At 42.1% G+C, this 16396-nt stretch overlaps 1 protein-coding gene across 1 annotated transcript; it reads left to right on the forward strand.

Moving 5' to 3' along the window:
• Positions 1–2693: 2693 nt before the first annotated feature.
• Positions 2694–13930, forward strand: LOC103282829 (E3 ubiquitin-protein ligase TRIM7-like). Its single transcript, XM_062973629.1, has 7 exons — positions 2694–3767; positions 5529–5624; positions 6160–6390; positions 8789–8811; positions 10091–10209; positions 11153–11185; positions 12271–13930. The coding sequence occupies exons 1-7, from the start codon at positions 3363–3365 to the stop codon at positions 12786–12788; spliced, it is 1425 nt and encodes a 474-aa protein (XP_062829699.1). The 5' UTR covers positions 2694–3362; the 3' UTR covers positions 12789–13930.
• The last annotated feature ends 2466 nt before the right edge of the window (positions 13931–16396 follow it).

Below are 16396 nucleotides of genomic sequence, written 5' to 3' on the forward strand. Positions count from 1 at the left end.
CCAGATTTGGGACAGTGGATGTCCTGGTGTTCAGAGATTAGGACAAAAAGGTAGGTTGCTGGGCTTATGGTGTTTGCCAAGCATGGATCTTTGTAAGACAGGGAAGCTGGCTGATGGCTGCTCCCTGTTTGTTGTGAAGGTTCAAGTCAGGGGATGTGTAGTGCTTATGCACTGGTGAATGAGGAACCACCAGGGGAAGTGGCCCTGCTTGATTTTGGGGGGATTTGGGAGTGGCAGCTGGGGTGCCTCCTTAGGTCATCCATCTGAACCCTGGTGAGTGGAGGGAGTCGACAACAAGCCTTTTCCAGCCCAGGGGACATATTGCATGTTTCTGGGGAGATACTTGAATAACCACTCATGTGAGACAGCAGCCAAATACAGATTGAAATTCCCAGAGCTGAAATTCCACAAGCCAAAATACTAGAAAGTTGTCCATATGGGCAGCTGAGAGAGTGACACCTTTGGGGTTGTTGTATGTTTTCCAGGTTGTATGGCCATGTTCCAGAAGTACTTACAACAACCCTGTGATCCCGGCCATGAAAGCCTTCAACAACACAGTGACACCTTTGCTTTGCAATGGAGCAGGTGACCTTGCAAATGCTTTCAAATCACACACAAACCCAGTGCTAGGCATCATGGGCATGGAGAGGCACGCATTGAGTGTCTCTTATCAGGAAATACAAAATACTGCAAAGTTCACAATTGCCCACAACAGTAAGTGAGATAGTGACATCGTTGCTTTCGCAGGATCAGTGAAACTTTGTTTCAGGCACAATACTATTTAAAATACTGCATATAAAATTACCTTCAGGCTATGTGTATAAAGTGTATATGGAACATAAATTAGTATTATGTAGACTTAGATCCCATCTCCAAAGTATCTGATAACGTACTTTAACCACCATGGATCAATGCTATGGGATCATGGGAGTTGTAGTAGTTTTAGCCTTTTCGAAGAGTGTTGGTGGCTCACCAAACGATAAATTCCAGGACTATAGTATTGAACTTTAGTGATTCAAGTGTCTCAAAATGTACTAATTCTACAGTGTAGATGTAGCTTTGCTGAGTCCCAAGTTTAGCTTCATTTCAATACTGCATAAAACATGGTTTTACAGTGAAGCTTTATTTCACATGTGCACAGTTTAAAATACAACAAGCCCCCATCTACACTGACCATTTAATGCAGTTCTACGCTAGTAATAAACTGACAGCAAGACCACAAACTCCCACGAAAATGTGTGGAAAAAGCTGGAAGTGTGCAGCAAACCCACTTTATTCAATACTGCTTTGAAACTGCATTAAATGGTCAATCTAGATGGGGCCTTTGACTTCTGTTTTCACAGGGAATAAACTCCTAGATGGCGAGTGATTACCAAAAATTATGGATAATTCAGGAAACCATTAAAATAAACGATTTCCAGTCCTAGCATACCATGGATATCGTTCCTGCAGTGAGATGGGTTGAAACTCTTTAAAATCTGCTTCAACATGGCATGAAATAGTTAAAAACCTTTAAAATGTGTTGAAATTAATATGCTTTTATTTGTTTCAATTATGTTTGTTGTGAATTTTAAACTTTTTTGATGGTATTTATTTCACGTGTCGAGTGTGACCTGAGCTTACAGGATAGAAGATGGGATGTCTGTGTGTTGATAAATATGTTGAAAATCAGGAGATTTTGTCAGAGTATTGTAGCGCAGCGGTAGTAGTATGAAAAGCAATGGAGCGCAGAATGAAGGGACACTTCAAGACGTCAGTAAAAGCAATATACAAAGCTTTACTGAATGGAGCAGTAAACAGCACAAACAGACTCTTGCAGACGACAAACACAGGTCTGATCTGTTATCCAACAGATCTCAAACTCGACTCAAACTCAAGACAGACTGAACTGATGCAATAGATATGCACATACTCTTGTGTCTGGATCCTCCCTAGTTCCAGCCACACACCAAGGTCATCATAGCTCATTAGTGATTAACTCTTTACACACAATTACACACTCTGGATGATGCAATCTGACTGCAATACAAGCATGGCACAAATTACATTTAAACACTCTCATTACACAAATCTCACATTGACAGATTTGAGGACATAGAGTGATAATTCTCAAGTTACATGCCCTTGGATTTCAATCCCCCCAAAAAGAGACCTCCACCTTCAGTCTCTTAAGTTTCCATGTGAAGTTTGAATGCAGAATGTAGTCTTTGAATCTTTTCCCTTTCTCAGACCTTAGATGAAATGAGGATTATACAATATCTCCATTTACTTTCAGTTAGATAGTCTAGATCAGGGGTCCCCAAACTAAGGCCCGGGGGCCGGATGCGGCCCATTGAAGCCATTTATCCGGCCCCCATGGCACAAGGGCAGAAGGGGGTTGGGCTAAATGACCCAAGGGACCTCTTCTTCTCTTACAACCATCATCATCATCATCATCATCATTATTATTATTATTATTATTATTAACATTGAGGCTGGGTGGACATCTGCCAGGGGCAATACTAATGGCTTTTGGTGCACAAAGGCAGAAGGGGATTGGAGTAAATGGCCCAAGGGGTCTCTTCCAACCCTTTTTATTATTATTATTATTATTATTATTATTATTATTATTATTATTATTATTATCATTATCATTGAGGCTGGGTGGCCATCTGTCAGGGGTGATTTGCTTGTGCTTTCGGTGCACAAAGGCAGAAAGGAATTGGATTCAATGGCCCAAAGGGTCTCTTCAAACCCTCTTTTTATTATTATTGCTGTTGTTATTATTATTATTATTAATTATTGTTCGGTGGCCAACTATAGTCCGGCCCTCCAATGGTCCAAAGGATCGTCAACTGGCTCCCTGTTTAAAAAGTTTGGGGACCCCTGGTCTAGATCATATCTTTCCTATATAGAAATTGACTTTTTAAGAAACACTTAGAAACTTTTAAAGTAAACTCTGCATCTCATGTTTCTTTAAGCTCCAGAATCCTTTCCCTCGGTGCAATTGCCAGTTTACCAGCTGTTAGGAATTGTGAGAGCTGACCTTCAAAACACCTGGAGGAGCACAGTTTGAGAAACTCTGATTTGGGGAGAAGTGGTCTTTCAGGTAGGCTGGACCTAAGCTGCATAGGGATGCATAGGTTGCAACCAGCCCTTTGAATGCATTGTATCTGGAAATACACCAGTAGCCAAAGAAGCATCTTTAAGTAAGGGAGTTACATGCTTAGAGAACAACTTGTGTAGTGTCCAGGAAGGCAGAGAAAGGGGAAGGGTCTCATGTCCAGGTTCCCAAAGCCTGAGGCATTTGAAGAGCTCGGGGGTTGCAGGGCCAAAGGTTGGGCAGAGGCTGTTAACTTTTCAGTGGAGCAGCATCAGCAGCCATGGCTTCTGGACACTCTATGAAGAAGCTGTGCTTGGAACTGTCCTGTCCCATCTGCTTGGAGTATTTCAAGGAGCCTTTGAGCCTCTCCTGTGGGCACAATTTCTGCCAATCCTGCCTGGATCAATGCTGGGAGGGGAAAGAGGCCTCCTGCCCACAATGCAGGGAGAAAGTGCAGGAAGGGGACATCAGGCCAAATAGGCAGCTGGCCAAAGTGGTGGAGATAGTTAAGGAACTGGGGAGCCAGAAGGCAGAAGAGAAGGGGAGCATCTGCCAGAAGCACCAGGAGCCCCTGAAGCTCTTCTGCAAGGACCACGAAACCCCCATCTGTGTGGTGTGCGACAAGTCGAAGGAGCACAAAAACCACAAAGTGATCCCTCTGGATGAAGCATCAAAGGAGTACAAGGTAGGAGGGGGCAAAATTGGGACCCCTAACAAAGTGTTGTGGTGCATCTCCCCCTACAATCCAGGTCTGTGGTTGATGATTCCATATTTCCCCAAGCCATGAGGTTTTCAAGGATCACGGGTGCATCTAGTTTGTAGAATTAATGCAGTTTGATTCCACTTTACCTTCCATGGCTCAATGCTACAAACCCTAGTAGTTGCAGTTGTGCGAGGTTTTTTGCATTTTTGCCAAAGTGTGTCAGTGCCTTACCAAACCATATTTCCAAAATTCCATAACTTTGAGTCCTGGCAGTTAAAGTAGCGTTAAAGTATGCTATCTCTACAGTGTAGCTGCACCCTGAGACTTGAGCAGTAGATAAAAAAGATCCTGAACACTGGAAATAACTTCCTGATGGCAAGAGCTTAATCTAAGTATGTGGGAGTCTCCCTACATTTTAGAAAATTTTAGGTTAAATTAAAATGACCTGGGAAGCAGGAATGAGAACTCTTTGGTGTAGAATATATTGGATTTTATTGCACAAACCTACTAGTCCACTGCAGTCCGGTTCTCACTGACGGCAGAGCCATACGGAATTGAGGACGTTAATATCACACTTTTCTTCCTTGGCTTAGTTCTGCCAATTCAGCAATTCATCAGTGCAGTTTTGCAAACCCTGGAAAGCCATACTTCAGCTGATCCTTATTATTTTAGTGCAATATGAGGAATTGATTCCTGTTTTATAGCAATTTTACTTCATGATTCAAACTTTGAAAAATAACACAGGAACATATGACTGTGAAACATAAAATAAATAAAAAGAAAGCAGACAGTTTTGGATTAGTGAGGGAGAGTGGAAGGAGTGATTAAGGGTCTGGAGAACAAGCCCTATGAGGAGCGGCTTAAAGAACTGGGTATGTTTAGCCTGCAAAAGAGAAGGCTGAGAGGAGACATGATAGCCATGTACAAATATGTGAGGGGAAGTCATAGGGAGGAGGGAGCAAGCTTGTTTTCTGCTGCCCTGCAGACTAGGACACGGAACAATGGCTTCAAACTACAGGAAAGGAGATTCCACCTGAACATCAGGAAGAACTTCCTCACTGTGAGGGCTGTTTGACAGTGGAACTCTCTCCCCGGGGCCGTGGTGGAGGCTCCTTCTTTGGAGGCTTTTAAGCAGAGGCTGGATTTCCATCTGTCGGGGGTGCTTTGAATGCGATTTCCTGCTTCTTGGCAGGGGGTTGGACTGGATGGCCCATGAGGTTTCTTCCAACTCTACTATTCTATGATTCTATGATTCTATGAAGGGGAAGAGAATCCCAGCTCCTGATGTGATTTTGCTCTTATCTTGCTGGCTCGGAAGGGGACCCATTGCATCAAGGGAAGTGACAGGACCGTTGTGGGATTGTGAACTGTAGGTTGGTTTTCACTGAGAATAACATGAGATGGGATAATCATGGAGAGGAGGCAAGAGAGCAGCAGGATGAACATGGCATCATGCAATAGGGATGCAGTAGTTTGCCTGCCTCCTGCTATAGCATCCATCATGTAGACTTCCAAAATAATATTGATTAGTACAGGAATAAAACCTGGGGTTTTCAGATACTTCTTTTTCTACAGTAAAGAAAATTGTGGAATCAGTCTTAACCAAAGAATAGAGGGCTGACAATAGAGGTCAGCAAAGCTCCCATAAAATTCAATAAATGTGGTGTGGTTGATGGCATGTCTTTGAAACCGTTCTAAACCTTGAACAACAGAAGTGACCAAGGACTTTGCCTTTCTCTTCAGGATCAGATTTGGAATTTCCTGGAGACTCTGAAGAAGGAGAGGGAGAAAATTCCAGTCTACAAAGCAGATGCAGCACGGGAAAGCCAGGATTTGCTCGTAAGTGGCATTGCTTCTGAAAAATAGTAATGTATTATAGCCTTGAATGTGAGTCTGAATAAACTGAATTCCTTTTGTCAAAACTATCCCTCATTATACGAGACCCGGTAGCATACAGAAAATACTGACCCAAACCCATTCCAGTGGCAGGCGCTTGCAGGTCTACACAAAGCACGCTCACCACTGGATATTGACATTTTCTTTGTGAGGAGATGTAAGCCCCACTCCAAAGGAATGCAGATAATTGGGTTGCTGTGAGTTTTCTGGCTGTATGGCCGTGTTCCAGAAGCATTCTCTCCTGATGTTTTGGCCACATCTGCAGATAATTTGCTCCAAAGATCCTCTTTCTGTCTCTCGTTCCTGTTTCCCTTTCCATTTGAAATGTCCCAATAGCCTACAGACAATATTGACACATTCCAGTGGCAGGCCCTTGTGGGGATTCACGAAGCTCCTTCTCTTCTAGATATTGACATTTTTATGTGAAGAGACACAAATCCCTTTCCAAACTGACTTTCACTCTTTTTCTTTATTCTAGAAAAAAACCCAGAGAGAGAAGGATAAGACTGCGGCTGCCTTCAGACGCATGCATCAGTTTCTAGAAGAACAAGAGAGGAATCTGCTGGCAAAAATGGATGAGGTAGAAAAGGAGATTTCAGCCAAAGGGGAGGAACATCTGGCCAGACTCTCTGAAGAACTCTCCTCTCTCTCGAAACTCATCCAAGAGATGGAGGAGAAGCATCAGCAGCCGGCAAGTGAACTCCTCCAGGTAAGGCCCAGATTGTCCCCATGGGTGGCTGAGACAAGCAGTCTGGCTGTTATACAAAGTCTGGCTGTAACATTTATTTTAATCAATAGGTTGCTGTGAGTTTTCCGAGTTGTATGGCCATGTTCCAGCAGCATTCTCTCCTGACATTTCTCCTCCCATCTGTGCCAATGGGCAAGATCGGGACTTTATGGGGGATGTTTTAACACTTCATAACAAGGTTTTTGCAGAATGTTGACAGCAGTGTGCAGGCATTCGTTGTCATGCAACATCTCGACGCCCTTGGATAGCACTCCTCTGCATTGCTTCTGAATTTTAGGCTCCTTAGGCTCTTCAGTGTAGTGAATTTCACAGCTCTTCAGTGTAGTGAGCACCAAAAGAGACACAATATAAAATGTGCTTGGGAAACTGTCCATCCAGAAAGCCCTAACACCTTAATCTCCTTTTGTGATTTTGAGGAACCCCATGGAGCCAAAATTTGGCTGTGATTATTGACCTTTCCCTCATCTCCTGAGCCACACCTTCTCAGCCTCAAGAGAAATACAAAGAAAAAGATAAAATTCCTGGCTCTGGAACACCCTCCCGAGGGAAATTAGGCTAGCCCCCACTCTCCAATGTTTTCGGTCTAACTTAAAAACCTAGCTTTTTAACCAAGCTTTCCAATAGGTATAGAGCCCAAAAGTTTGAATTGTAGACCCATTGGTTTTCACTGAAAGTACTTTATATGACTGGTTGGTTGTTATTCATGTTATGTCTATAATTACCGTAATGTTTTATCGATGTCTGTTTTAGAATTAATTGATTTTATTGTGATATTGTTTTATGTATTGATGATATAAATTATGTTTTCCTTTGATAGTGATGTATCTGTATTTCATAGAATCATAGAATCATAGAATCATAGAATAGTAGAGTTGGAAGAGACCTCATGGGCCATCTAGTCCAACCCCCCGCTAAGAAGCAGGAAATCGCATTCAAAGCACCCCCGACAGATGGCCATCCAGCCTCTGCTTAAAAGCTTCCAAAGAAGGAGCCTCCACCACAGTCTGGGGGAGAGAGTTCCACTGTCGAACAGCTCTCACAGTGAGGAAGTTCTTCCTGATGTTCAGGTGGAATCTCCTTTCCTGTAGTTTGAAGCCATTGTTCCGTGTCCTAGTCTGCAGGGCAGCAGAAAACAAGCTTGCTCCCTCCTCCCTATGACTTCCCCTCACATATTTGTACATGGCTATCATGTCTCCTCTCAGCCTTCTCTTCTGCAGGCTAAACATGCCCAGCTCTTTAAGCCTCTCCTCATAGGGCTTGTTCTCCAGACCCTTAATCATTTTAGTCGCCCTCCTCTGGACACTTTCCAGCTTGTCAGCATCTCCCTTCATCTGCGGTGCCCAAAATTGGACACAGTATTCCAGGTGTGGTCTGACCAAGGCAGAATAGAGGGGGAGCATAACTTCCCTGGATCTAGACGTTATTCCCCTATTGATGCAGGCCAGAATCCCATTGGCTTTTTTAGCTGCCGCATCACATTGTAGGCTCATGTTTAACTTGTTGTCCACGAGGACTCCAAGGTCTTTTTCGCACACACTGCTGTCAAGCCAGGCGTCCCCCATTCTGTATCTTTGATTTCCATTTTTTCTGCCGAAGTGAAGTATCTTGCATTTGTCCCTGTTGAACTTCATTTTGTTAGTTTTGGCCCATCTCTCTAGTCTGTCAAGATCGTTTTGAATTCTGCTCCTGTCTTATTGCATTGTATGCGTTGTTCCATTACGAGTGCTTTGTAAGCCACCCCGAGTCTCTTTTGGGAGATGGTGGCAGGGTAGAAATAAAGTTTTTATTATTATTATTAACCCACTTGCCCCAAAAACCATCTACACATACATAGATATAGATATATGGAATCATACATTTCCTTAATATACAAAGCAGACCCGGCTCTTTCTCTCTTCCCTTGTTTCCTAACTGCTTCACTGTTGCAAAACTTTGCATAATTGAACTTCCAGCTCAAATATGTTACCATTCAGTTAATACATCTCAGAAAGTCTCCTTCTCTGGAGGTTTTTAAATAGAAGCTGGATGGCCGTCTGGTGGGAGTGCTTTGATTGTGTGTTCTTGCATTGCATCTGATTTGACTGAAGAGATCCAGATTCCTATTATACTGGGTCTTGCATTTGACCAGTGTTTTGGTGGCTCTGCAAAAAGCTGCCTGCAAAATAGTGCCAGTGGTTACATAGATCTACTCGTCTCCTTCTTGGTTTGTGGAGGGAGGGATGCTTTGCCCTCCTGGGTTTGCGTTAACTATTTTTATTAATTAGACACCCTGTTTTTTTGTTTTTGGTTTTTTTTAGCTATATGAGAGTGGTCTCCATGCAAATACCTCTGCTGAGTTTTTTCTTTCCTTCATTTACAGGATATCAGAAGCTTCTTGCAGGGGTAAGTTAATTTCCTCTCCTCCTCCCACCAAAGCTCAGACTTGCACATGAAACACATGACTCTCCAAAGCTGCAGCACATTGTAGGAGTCCGTGTTTGGCCGGTGTTCACAGGCGGAATTGGACTTGATGGCCAGTGAGACCACTTTGACACTATGAGTTTGTGGAGCACCTACACCAGGGGTCCTCAAACCTTTTAAATGGAGGGCCGGTTCATGGTCCCCAGACTGTTGAGGGGCCGAATTATCATTTGAGATGATATGCACACTGCACACGTCTTATTTGTAGTGCAAAAAAACCCCAAAAAACCAACCCCCCCCCAACAACAATGTATTTATTTGTTTATTACATTTATACCCCACCCTCTCTCACCCCGAAGGGAACTCAGAGTGGCTTACAAGTTGTATGTACATACAATATATTATATTATTAGCATAGCTCAATATTAGCATTATATATTACTATATTGTCCTATACCACTATACCGTAATATTATTAGTAATATTACATTTAATATATAATATAGAATTAATATTATCATATTGTATTATTATTATTAGTATTATATTATATTACATTATAATATTATATATATATATTATATATTATATGTATACATAATATATTCAATTATAACCATAGCACAATATTAGTAAATGAAAGAAAAATACAATATTTTTTTTAAAAAACAATTTTAACCAATATAAATCTATCAGGATTTCAGTAGGAAGTGTGGGCCTGCTTCTAGCCAATGAGATAGTCAAGTTAAGTAGGATTTTTGTTGTGTGCCTTCAAGTTATTTCAGACTTTGGGCAAGCTTAAGTCTAAAACTGAGGGCAGGGCCCGGGTAAATGACCTTGGAGGGCCGCATCCGGCCCCTGGGCCTTAGTTTGGGGACCCCTGACCTACACTCTAGAATCAATGCAATTTGATAACAACAACAACAACTTTAATTGTTATGCACCACTCCTCACAACTCGAGACAGGACACAATCCAGCCAAAGCACACCACCAGGAATACATACCATAAAATATGTACATGGCAACACACTATCACAAAACACATATATTAAAATACACGATGCAAGAATTAAAATACAGTATCAATAGAAAGTAAATTTAAAGTTCACAGTTTAAAATTTTCTTGAACTGCTATGGCTCAATGATCTAGGCACTAACACTCTTTGTCAGAGAAAGCATTGAGCCATGTGAGAGTCAAAGTGGTATCAAGCTGCATTCATTCTGTTTGTACATCATCTTATATTGTTCTTTCTCTTCCAGGTGTAAGAATAAAGAGAAATCCAAGACTTCTGCAGCCTTTCCTCCTGCCCTAAAGTGGAAGATCTGGGATGTCTGTGATATCAATCCCTTCCTGAAGGGTGTCATGAAGCAATTCAGGGGTAAGGGAGATTGTCTGCAAGGATTTTCAGTGAGATATGACCTTGGTCTGAAAGGGAAAAGGAAATGTTCCAAAGCATTTGGAAAGTTAGGGTCACAAAACAGCAGATTGAAAAGCCAGTGGAAACAATGATTTCCTTTCAAATGTGAAACAAAATTGTTTCTATTTGCTCTTTTGATTTTCCCCCCATTTTATTTCAAGTGTGAAGCAAAACAAAATGAAAATGTAGAGGGCCCCGATAGACCTTACTCTGGTTCATGTAATCTGCAAATGTGAAGACTGGTTGAACACAAATTACACATTAGGAAAACCAAATGTTGTGGGGCACCCATTTCTTTATCAGCGATCCATAGTTTTTCATCATCTTGATTCAAAGGTGAATATGAACATTGCACAGCCAGCCCTCCGCATTCACAGGGGTTAAGGATGTGGCATCTCCGGGAAAGGGGGAAATGTTGATTGAAAAAACCCCTTGAGAAATACATGTGGCCCCTTCTACACTGCCATATAATCCAGATTATCAAAGCAGATAATCAACATTATCTGCTTTGAACTGGGTTATATGAGTCTACACTGCCATATAATCCAGTTCAAAGCACATAATCAGGATTTAATATGACAGTGTAGAAGGGGCCTAGGTTGCCCAGTGAGATGCTGACCATCTGAAAGAAGTTGCACTTGGAGGACTAGAGATTTTTTGAGAGGTGTTCTATGCAGGGATCTTTAATTCCACCAGCTTGAATCTATAGACAACTTATTGGAGAGTCTTACAATTGAGTCACATTGGGGAACTTGGAGACTCCTGGAGAGAACATTTTAATCAATGAGTATAGTCATACTATGTCTCTTGGGTGCAGGATCTCCTCCTTCCTGTGTTGTTTCCTCCTGGGTTTCTGAGAGTCACCATGTTGTCTTGAGCCTCACTTTTTCCTTTCTCTCTCCAGCCTCTCTGGAATCTGGGCTTCAGCAGCAAAAAGGTAAACAAACGGATTTTTTCACAGAGGGTTGCATTGAGGCCGAGAGAGTGTGCATGGCCAATGTTACCCAGTGGGTTTCTATTGAAAAAGGGACGGATTTCAAACTCTGGTCTCCCTGAGCCTTAGTCCAACCCTTAAACCACTATTCCACTCTGGATGGAAATAAAATAGCCTTGGTCTAGTCATCTTGGCTCCTAGGGATTAATATTAATATCAATTGCCAGTCAGTTTGATTACAAACATACCATATAATATCCCAGTGATTTAAAGTATAACCCCCCATGAGAGTGACAACAATAAACAACACTTAATTTCTATTGACTGGGAAATAGTTCACTGGAAACTAGAATACCTTAATATGATAATATCAAATCAGACATCCAGATCTCTACTGAGACCTATGTTATGCAGCACAGGTTAAGAGGAAATAACTTTAAAGTTCTCCTTTGAGATTGTATGGAGTCTGGTTTCTGGCTTCTAAGAGTTGTGATCAAAAGAGTAGATTTTTTAAACTCTGAACAAAATGCATGTGTACCTGGATTCTATAAGGAATTCCCCAAAGGATGTCAAAATAACCGGAACACTGACTTTTTATTGCTCTTTGCTTTAAGCTTACTTTCATGGCAAACAGTATGCACACATTATGCATCCCTAGATAAAGAATCCGTCTCCTAGCCCAATATGAAATATTGGGACCTTAGTATTGGCATAGTACCGGATGATTAGTCTGCCTTCAAATGCTTTCTGACTTGGCAAACCAAGATGATCCTCTCATAGGGTTTTCTGGGGCTGAGAGTGTGTGATTTGCACAAGGTTATCCTGTGGGTTTCCATGACTGAGAGGGAATCGAACCCTGGTCTCCAGAGTCATCATCCCACCAACTCATGCTCAAGTGTTGCTTGTAAGAAGTAGAGTAGCATAATGTAGAATCGATCTAGATTTGAGAGGGCAAGGGAATATTTTTCTGTTTGTTTTTTTTTTAGAATCAGATGGAAGCTGATCTTCTATCAGTTTACACTTTCATTCATTCATTCATTCATTCATTCATTCTCTCTTCACCCCTCATTTGTTTCCACCACCAACAGCACATGTGACTCTGGATCCAGACACAGCCCATCCTCAGCTCATCCTCTCTGAAGATCTCAGACGTGTGATCTATGGAGAGAAAGAGCAAGATCTTCCTGACAATCCTGAGAGATTCTGTGACTATGCTTATGTGCTGGGCCAGGATGGATTCACAGAAGGCAGGCATTTCTGGGAAGTCCTTGTGGGGAGTGAGGAAGGATGGTCTGTGGGAATTGCAAGAAAGTCTGTGGAGAGAAAGGACCCAGACTTTGGCCCTAACGCTGGGATCTGGGAAGTGGGAAAGTTGGACAGTACATACAGTTTCTCCGCCGACAACAATGTGTGCCCATATCTTATGCTGAGCAAGGAGCCCAAGAGAGTCCGAGTGACTCTGAACTATGAAGGAGGTCGGGTGGCCTTTTACGATGCAGACTCAGCAGCCCTGATCTATAAATACCCTCCAGCTTCTTTCTCAGGAGAGATCCTCCTCCCGTTCTTTTATGTGTATGGAAAAGCCCAACTGGAGCTCTCCCTGTAAGGATGGAGAGCAATGCCCAAAGACTCACACCATCCGAGACACAAGAGGAGCTTTATCTCCAGAGGTGTGGAGTTGTTGATTCTTGTTGCTCTTTTTCTGGAACCTCTCTGCTCTCTCTTTACACATTTGCGAAAACCTGGCTGGAGTCTGGAGTGTGAATGAGGAAGGCATTCCTCATGGCAATGCTCAACTCATAGATCGGCCGGGGACTACTTCCTCCCATTTGGAAAGCCCAGTTACAGCAGGAACAACGATGAGGGAATAAAAGACCTCAATCAGTTTTTAGTCAAGAATTCCATTTATTGGAATTCAGTTATAAATCTATTTGCCCCTCCTTTTCTTGGCTTTTCCCAGCGAAGAAAGGGGGTTAAAGAAAGTTAAAGTTAAACAAAGGGAGTGATAAAGTGCGGCCTTGCTTCATCCCCTTGCCAATGGGAAACAATTCTTTTTCTGTCGCCGATCTTCAAGTGGGCCCTTGTCCTGAGTAGAAGTTACACATCAGGAAAATCGAATGTCATGGTGCACCTATTTCTTTATGTACAGGGCATCGTTTTTCATGATCTGAATAATCAAAGACTATGTTGTAAATGATAAAGCACAGATTGATTTTTCTCTGAAATACGTACTTTTCTGCATTCCATTATCCAACATATGTTTCAATATGATCCCTTGTGCCTTTTTGTTTTCTGAAAGCAGCTTGGACATCTGGCAATTTCACTCTGTATATAGTAAATTACTTGTTTAGGTAATGTTTGAGTATCACTTGTTTCATGCCTGGAAGGTCAGTGCAGTTGTTCTGCTTGTCTGAAATCTCGGGTCTCCTGGAGTGCCTGAGCTTTGATTGCTCCACTGAAAACATGCAAGGATGAAGGCAGGATCAGGAATGGTTTTATTCTGCAAAGGCCAAAGTGGACGCTAGGGGACAGAGCAAAATCCCACATCTGACGTGCCTCCCAGTCACAAGCATGGGTATTATATAGACATTGGACATGTGTTGTGACTGGTGCAAATAACAATCCACCATCTCATTGGTTCAAAAGAACGTTCATTTACGGTTTGTAATAGGTGCATAGTGTAGAATATAATTACTGTAAATAAAAATAAATAAATAATAGAATAAACTGGCATTGGTGAAACTTGAAGCTGTCGGCTGTCTGGTGTGTTCTCCCACTGTGAAAGCGGGAGGGTTTGAGAATGAAGTGCCATTTGGGTCTTGGGACAATGAGTGTTGGTAGGTTTATTCCTGGGATATAGGTCCCATGGTGATGCCAGATTTGGGACAGTGGATGTCCTGGTGTTCAGAGATTAGGACAAAAAGGTAGGTTGCTGGGCTTATGGTGTTTGCCAAGCATGGATCTTTGTAAGACAGGGAAGCCGGCTGATGGCTGCTCCCTGTTTGTTGTGAAGGTTCAAGTCAGGGGATGTGTAGTGCTTATGCACTGGTGAATGAGGAACCACCAGGGGAAGTGGCCCTGCTTGATTTTGGGGGGATTTGGGAGTGGCAGCCGGGGGGCCTCCTTAGGTCATCCATCTGAACCCTGGTGAGTGGAGGGAGTCGACAACAAGCTTTTTCCAGCCCAGGGGACATATTGCATGTTTCTGGGGAGATACTTGAATAACCACTCATGTGAGACAGCAGCCAAATACAGATTGAAATTCCCAGAGCTGAAATTCCACAAGCCAAAATACTAGAAAGTTGTCCATATGGGCAGCTGAGAGAGTGACACCTTTGGGGTTGTTGTATGTTTTCCAGGTTGTATGGCCATGTTCCAGAAGTACTTACAACAACCCTGTGATCCCGGCCATGAAAGCCTTCAACAACACAGTGACACCTTTGCTTTGCAATGGAGCAGGTGACCTTGCAAATGCTTTCAAATCACACACAAACCCAGTGCTAGGCATCATGGGCATGGAGAGGCACGCATTGAGTGTCTCTTATCAGGAAATACAAAATACTGCAAAGTTCACAATTGCCCACAACAGTAAGTGAGATAGTGACATCGTTGCTTTCGCAGGATCAGTGAAACTTTGTTTCAGGCACAATACTATTTAAAATACTGCATATAAAATTACCTTCAGGCTATGTGTATAAAGTGTATATGGAACATAAATTAGTATTATGTAGACTTAGATCCCATCTCCAAAGTATCTGATAACGTACTTTAACCACCATGGATCAATGCTATGGGATCATGGGAGTTGTAGTAGTTTTAGCCTTTTCGAAGAGTGTTGGTGGCTCACCAAACGATAAATTCCAGGACTATAGTATTGAACTTTAGTGATTCAAGTGTCTCAAAATGTACTAATTCTACAGTGTAGATGTAGCTTTGCTGAGTCCCAAGTTTAGCTTCATTTCAATACTGCATAAAACATGGTTTTACAGTGAAGCTTTATTTCACATGTGCACAGTTTAAAATACAACAAGCCCCCATCTACACTGACCATTTAATGCAGTTCTACGCTAGTAATAAACTGACAGCAAGACCACAAACTCCCACGAAAATGTGTGGAAAAAGCTGGAAGTGTGCAGCAAACCCACTTTATTCAATACTGCTTTGAAACTGCATTAAATGGTCAATCTAGATGGGGCCCTTGACTTCTGTTTTCACAGGGAATAAACTCCTAGATGGCGAGTGATTACCAAAAATTATGAATAATTCAGGAAACCATTAAAAGAAACTATTTCCGGTCCTAGCATACCATGGATATCGTTCCTGCAGTGAGATGGGTTGAAACTCTTTAAAATCTGCTTCAACATGGCATGAAATAGTTAAAAACCTTTAAAATGTGTTGAAATTAATATGCTTTTATTTGTTTCAATTATGTTTGTTGTGAATTTTAAACTTTTTTGATGGTATTTATTTCACGTGTCGAGTGTGACCTGAGCTTACAGGATAGAAGATGGGATGTCTGTGTGTTGATAAATATGTTGAAAATCAGGAGATTTTGTCAGAGTATTGTAGCGCAGCGGTAGTAGTATGAAAAGCAATGGAGCGCAGAATGAAGGGACACTTCAAGACGTCAGTAAAAGCAATATACAAAGCTTTACTGAATGGAGCAGTAAACAGCACAAACAGACTCTTGCAGACGACAAACACAGGTCTGATCTGTTATCCAACAGATCTCAAACTCGACTCAAACTCAAGACAGACTGAACTGATGCAATAGATATGCACATACTCTTGTGTCTGGATCCTCCCTAGTTCCAGCCACACACCAAGGTCATCATAGCTCATTAGTGATTAACTCTTTACACACAATTACACACTCTGGATGATGCAATCTGACTGCAATACAAGCATGGCACAAATTACATTTAAACACTCTCATTACACAAATCTCACATTGACAGATTTGAGGACATAGAGTGATAATTCTCAAGTTACATGCCCTTGGATTTCAATCCCCCCAAAAAGAGACCTCCACCTTCAGTCTCTTAAGTTTCCATGTGAAGTTTGAATGCAGAATGTAGTCTTTGAATCTTTTCCCTTTCTCAGACCTTAGTTGAAATGAGGATTATACAATATCTCCATTTACTTTCAGTTAGATAGTCTAGATCAGGGGTCCCCAAACTAAGGCCCGGGGGCCAGATGCGGCCCATTGAAGCC

This window comes from Anolis carolinensis, chromosome 2 (genome assembly GCF_035594765.1).
Source record: "Anolis carolinensis isolate JA03-04 chromosome 2, rAnoCar3.1.pri, whole genome shotgun sequence".
Taxonomy (NCBI): domain Eukaryota; kingdom Metazoa; phylum Chordata; class Lepidosauria; order Squamata; family Dactyloidae; genus Anolis; species Anolis carolinensis.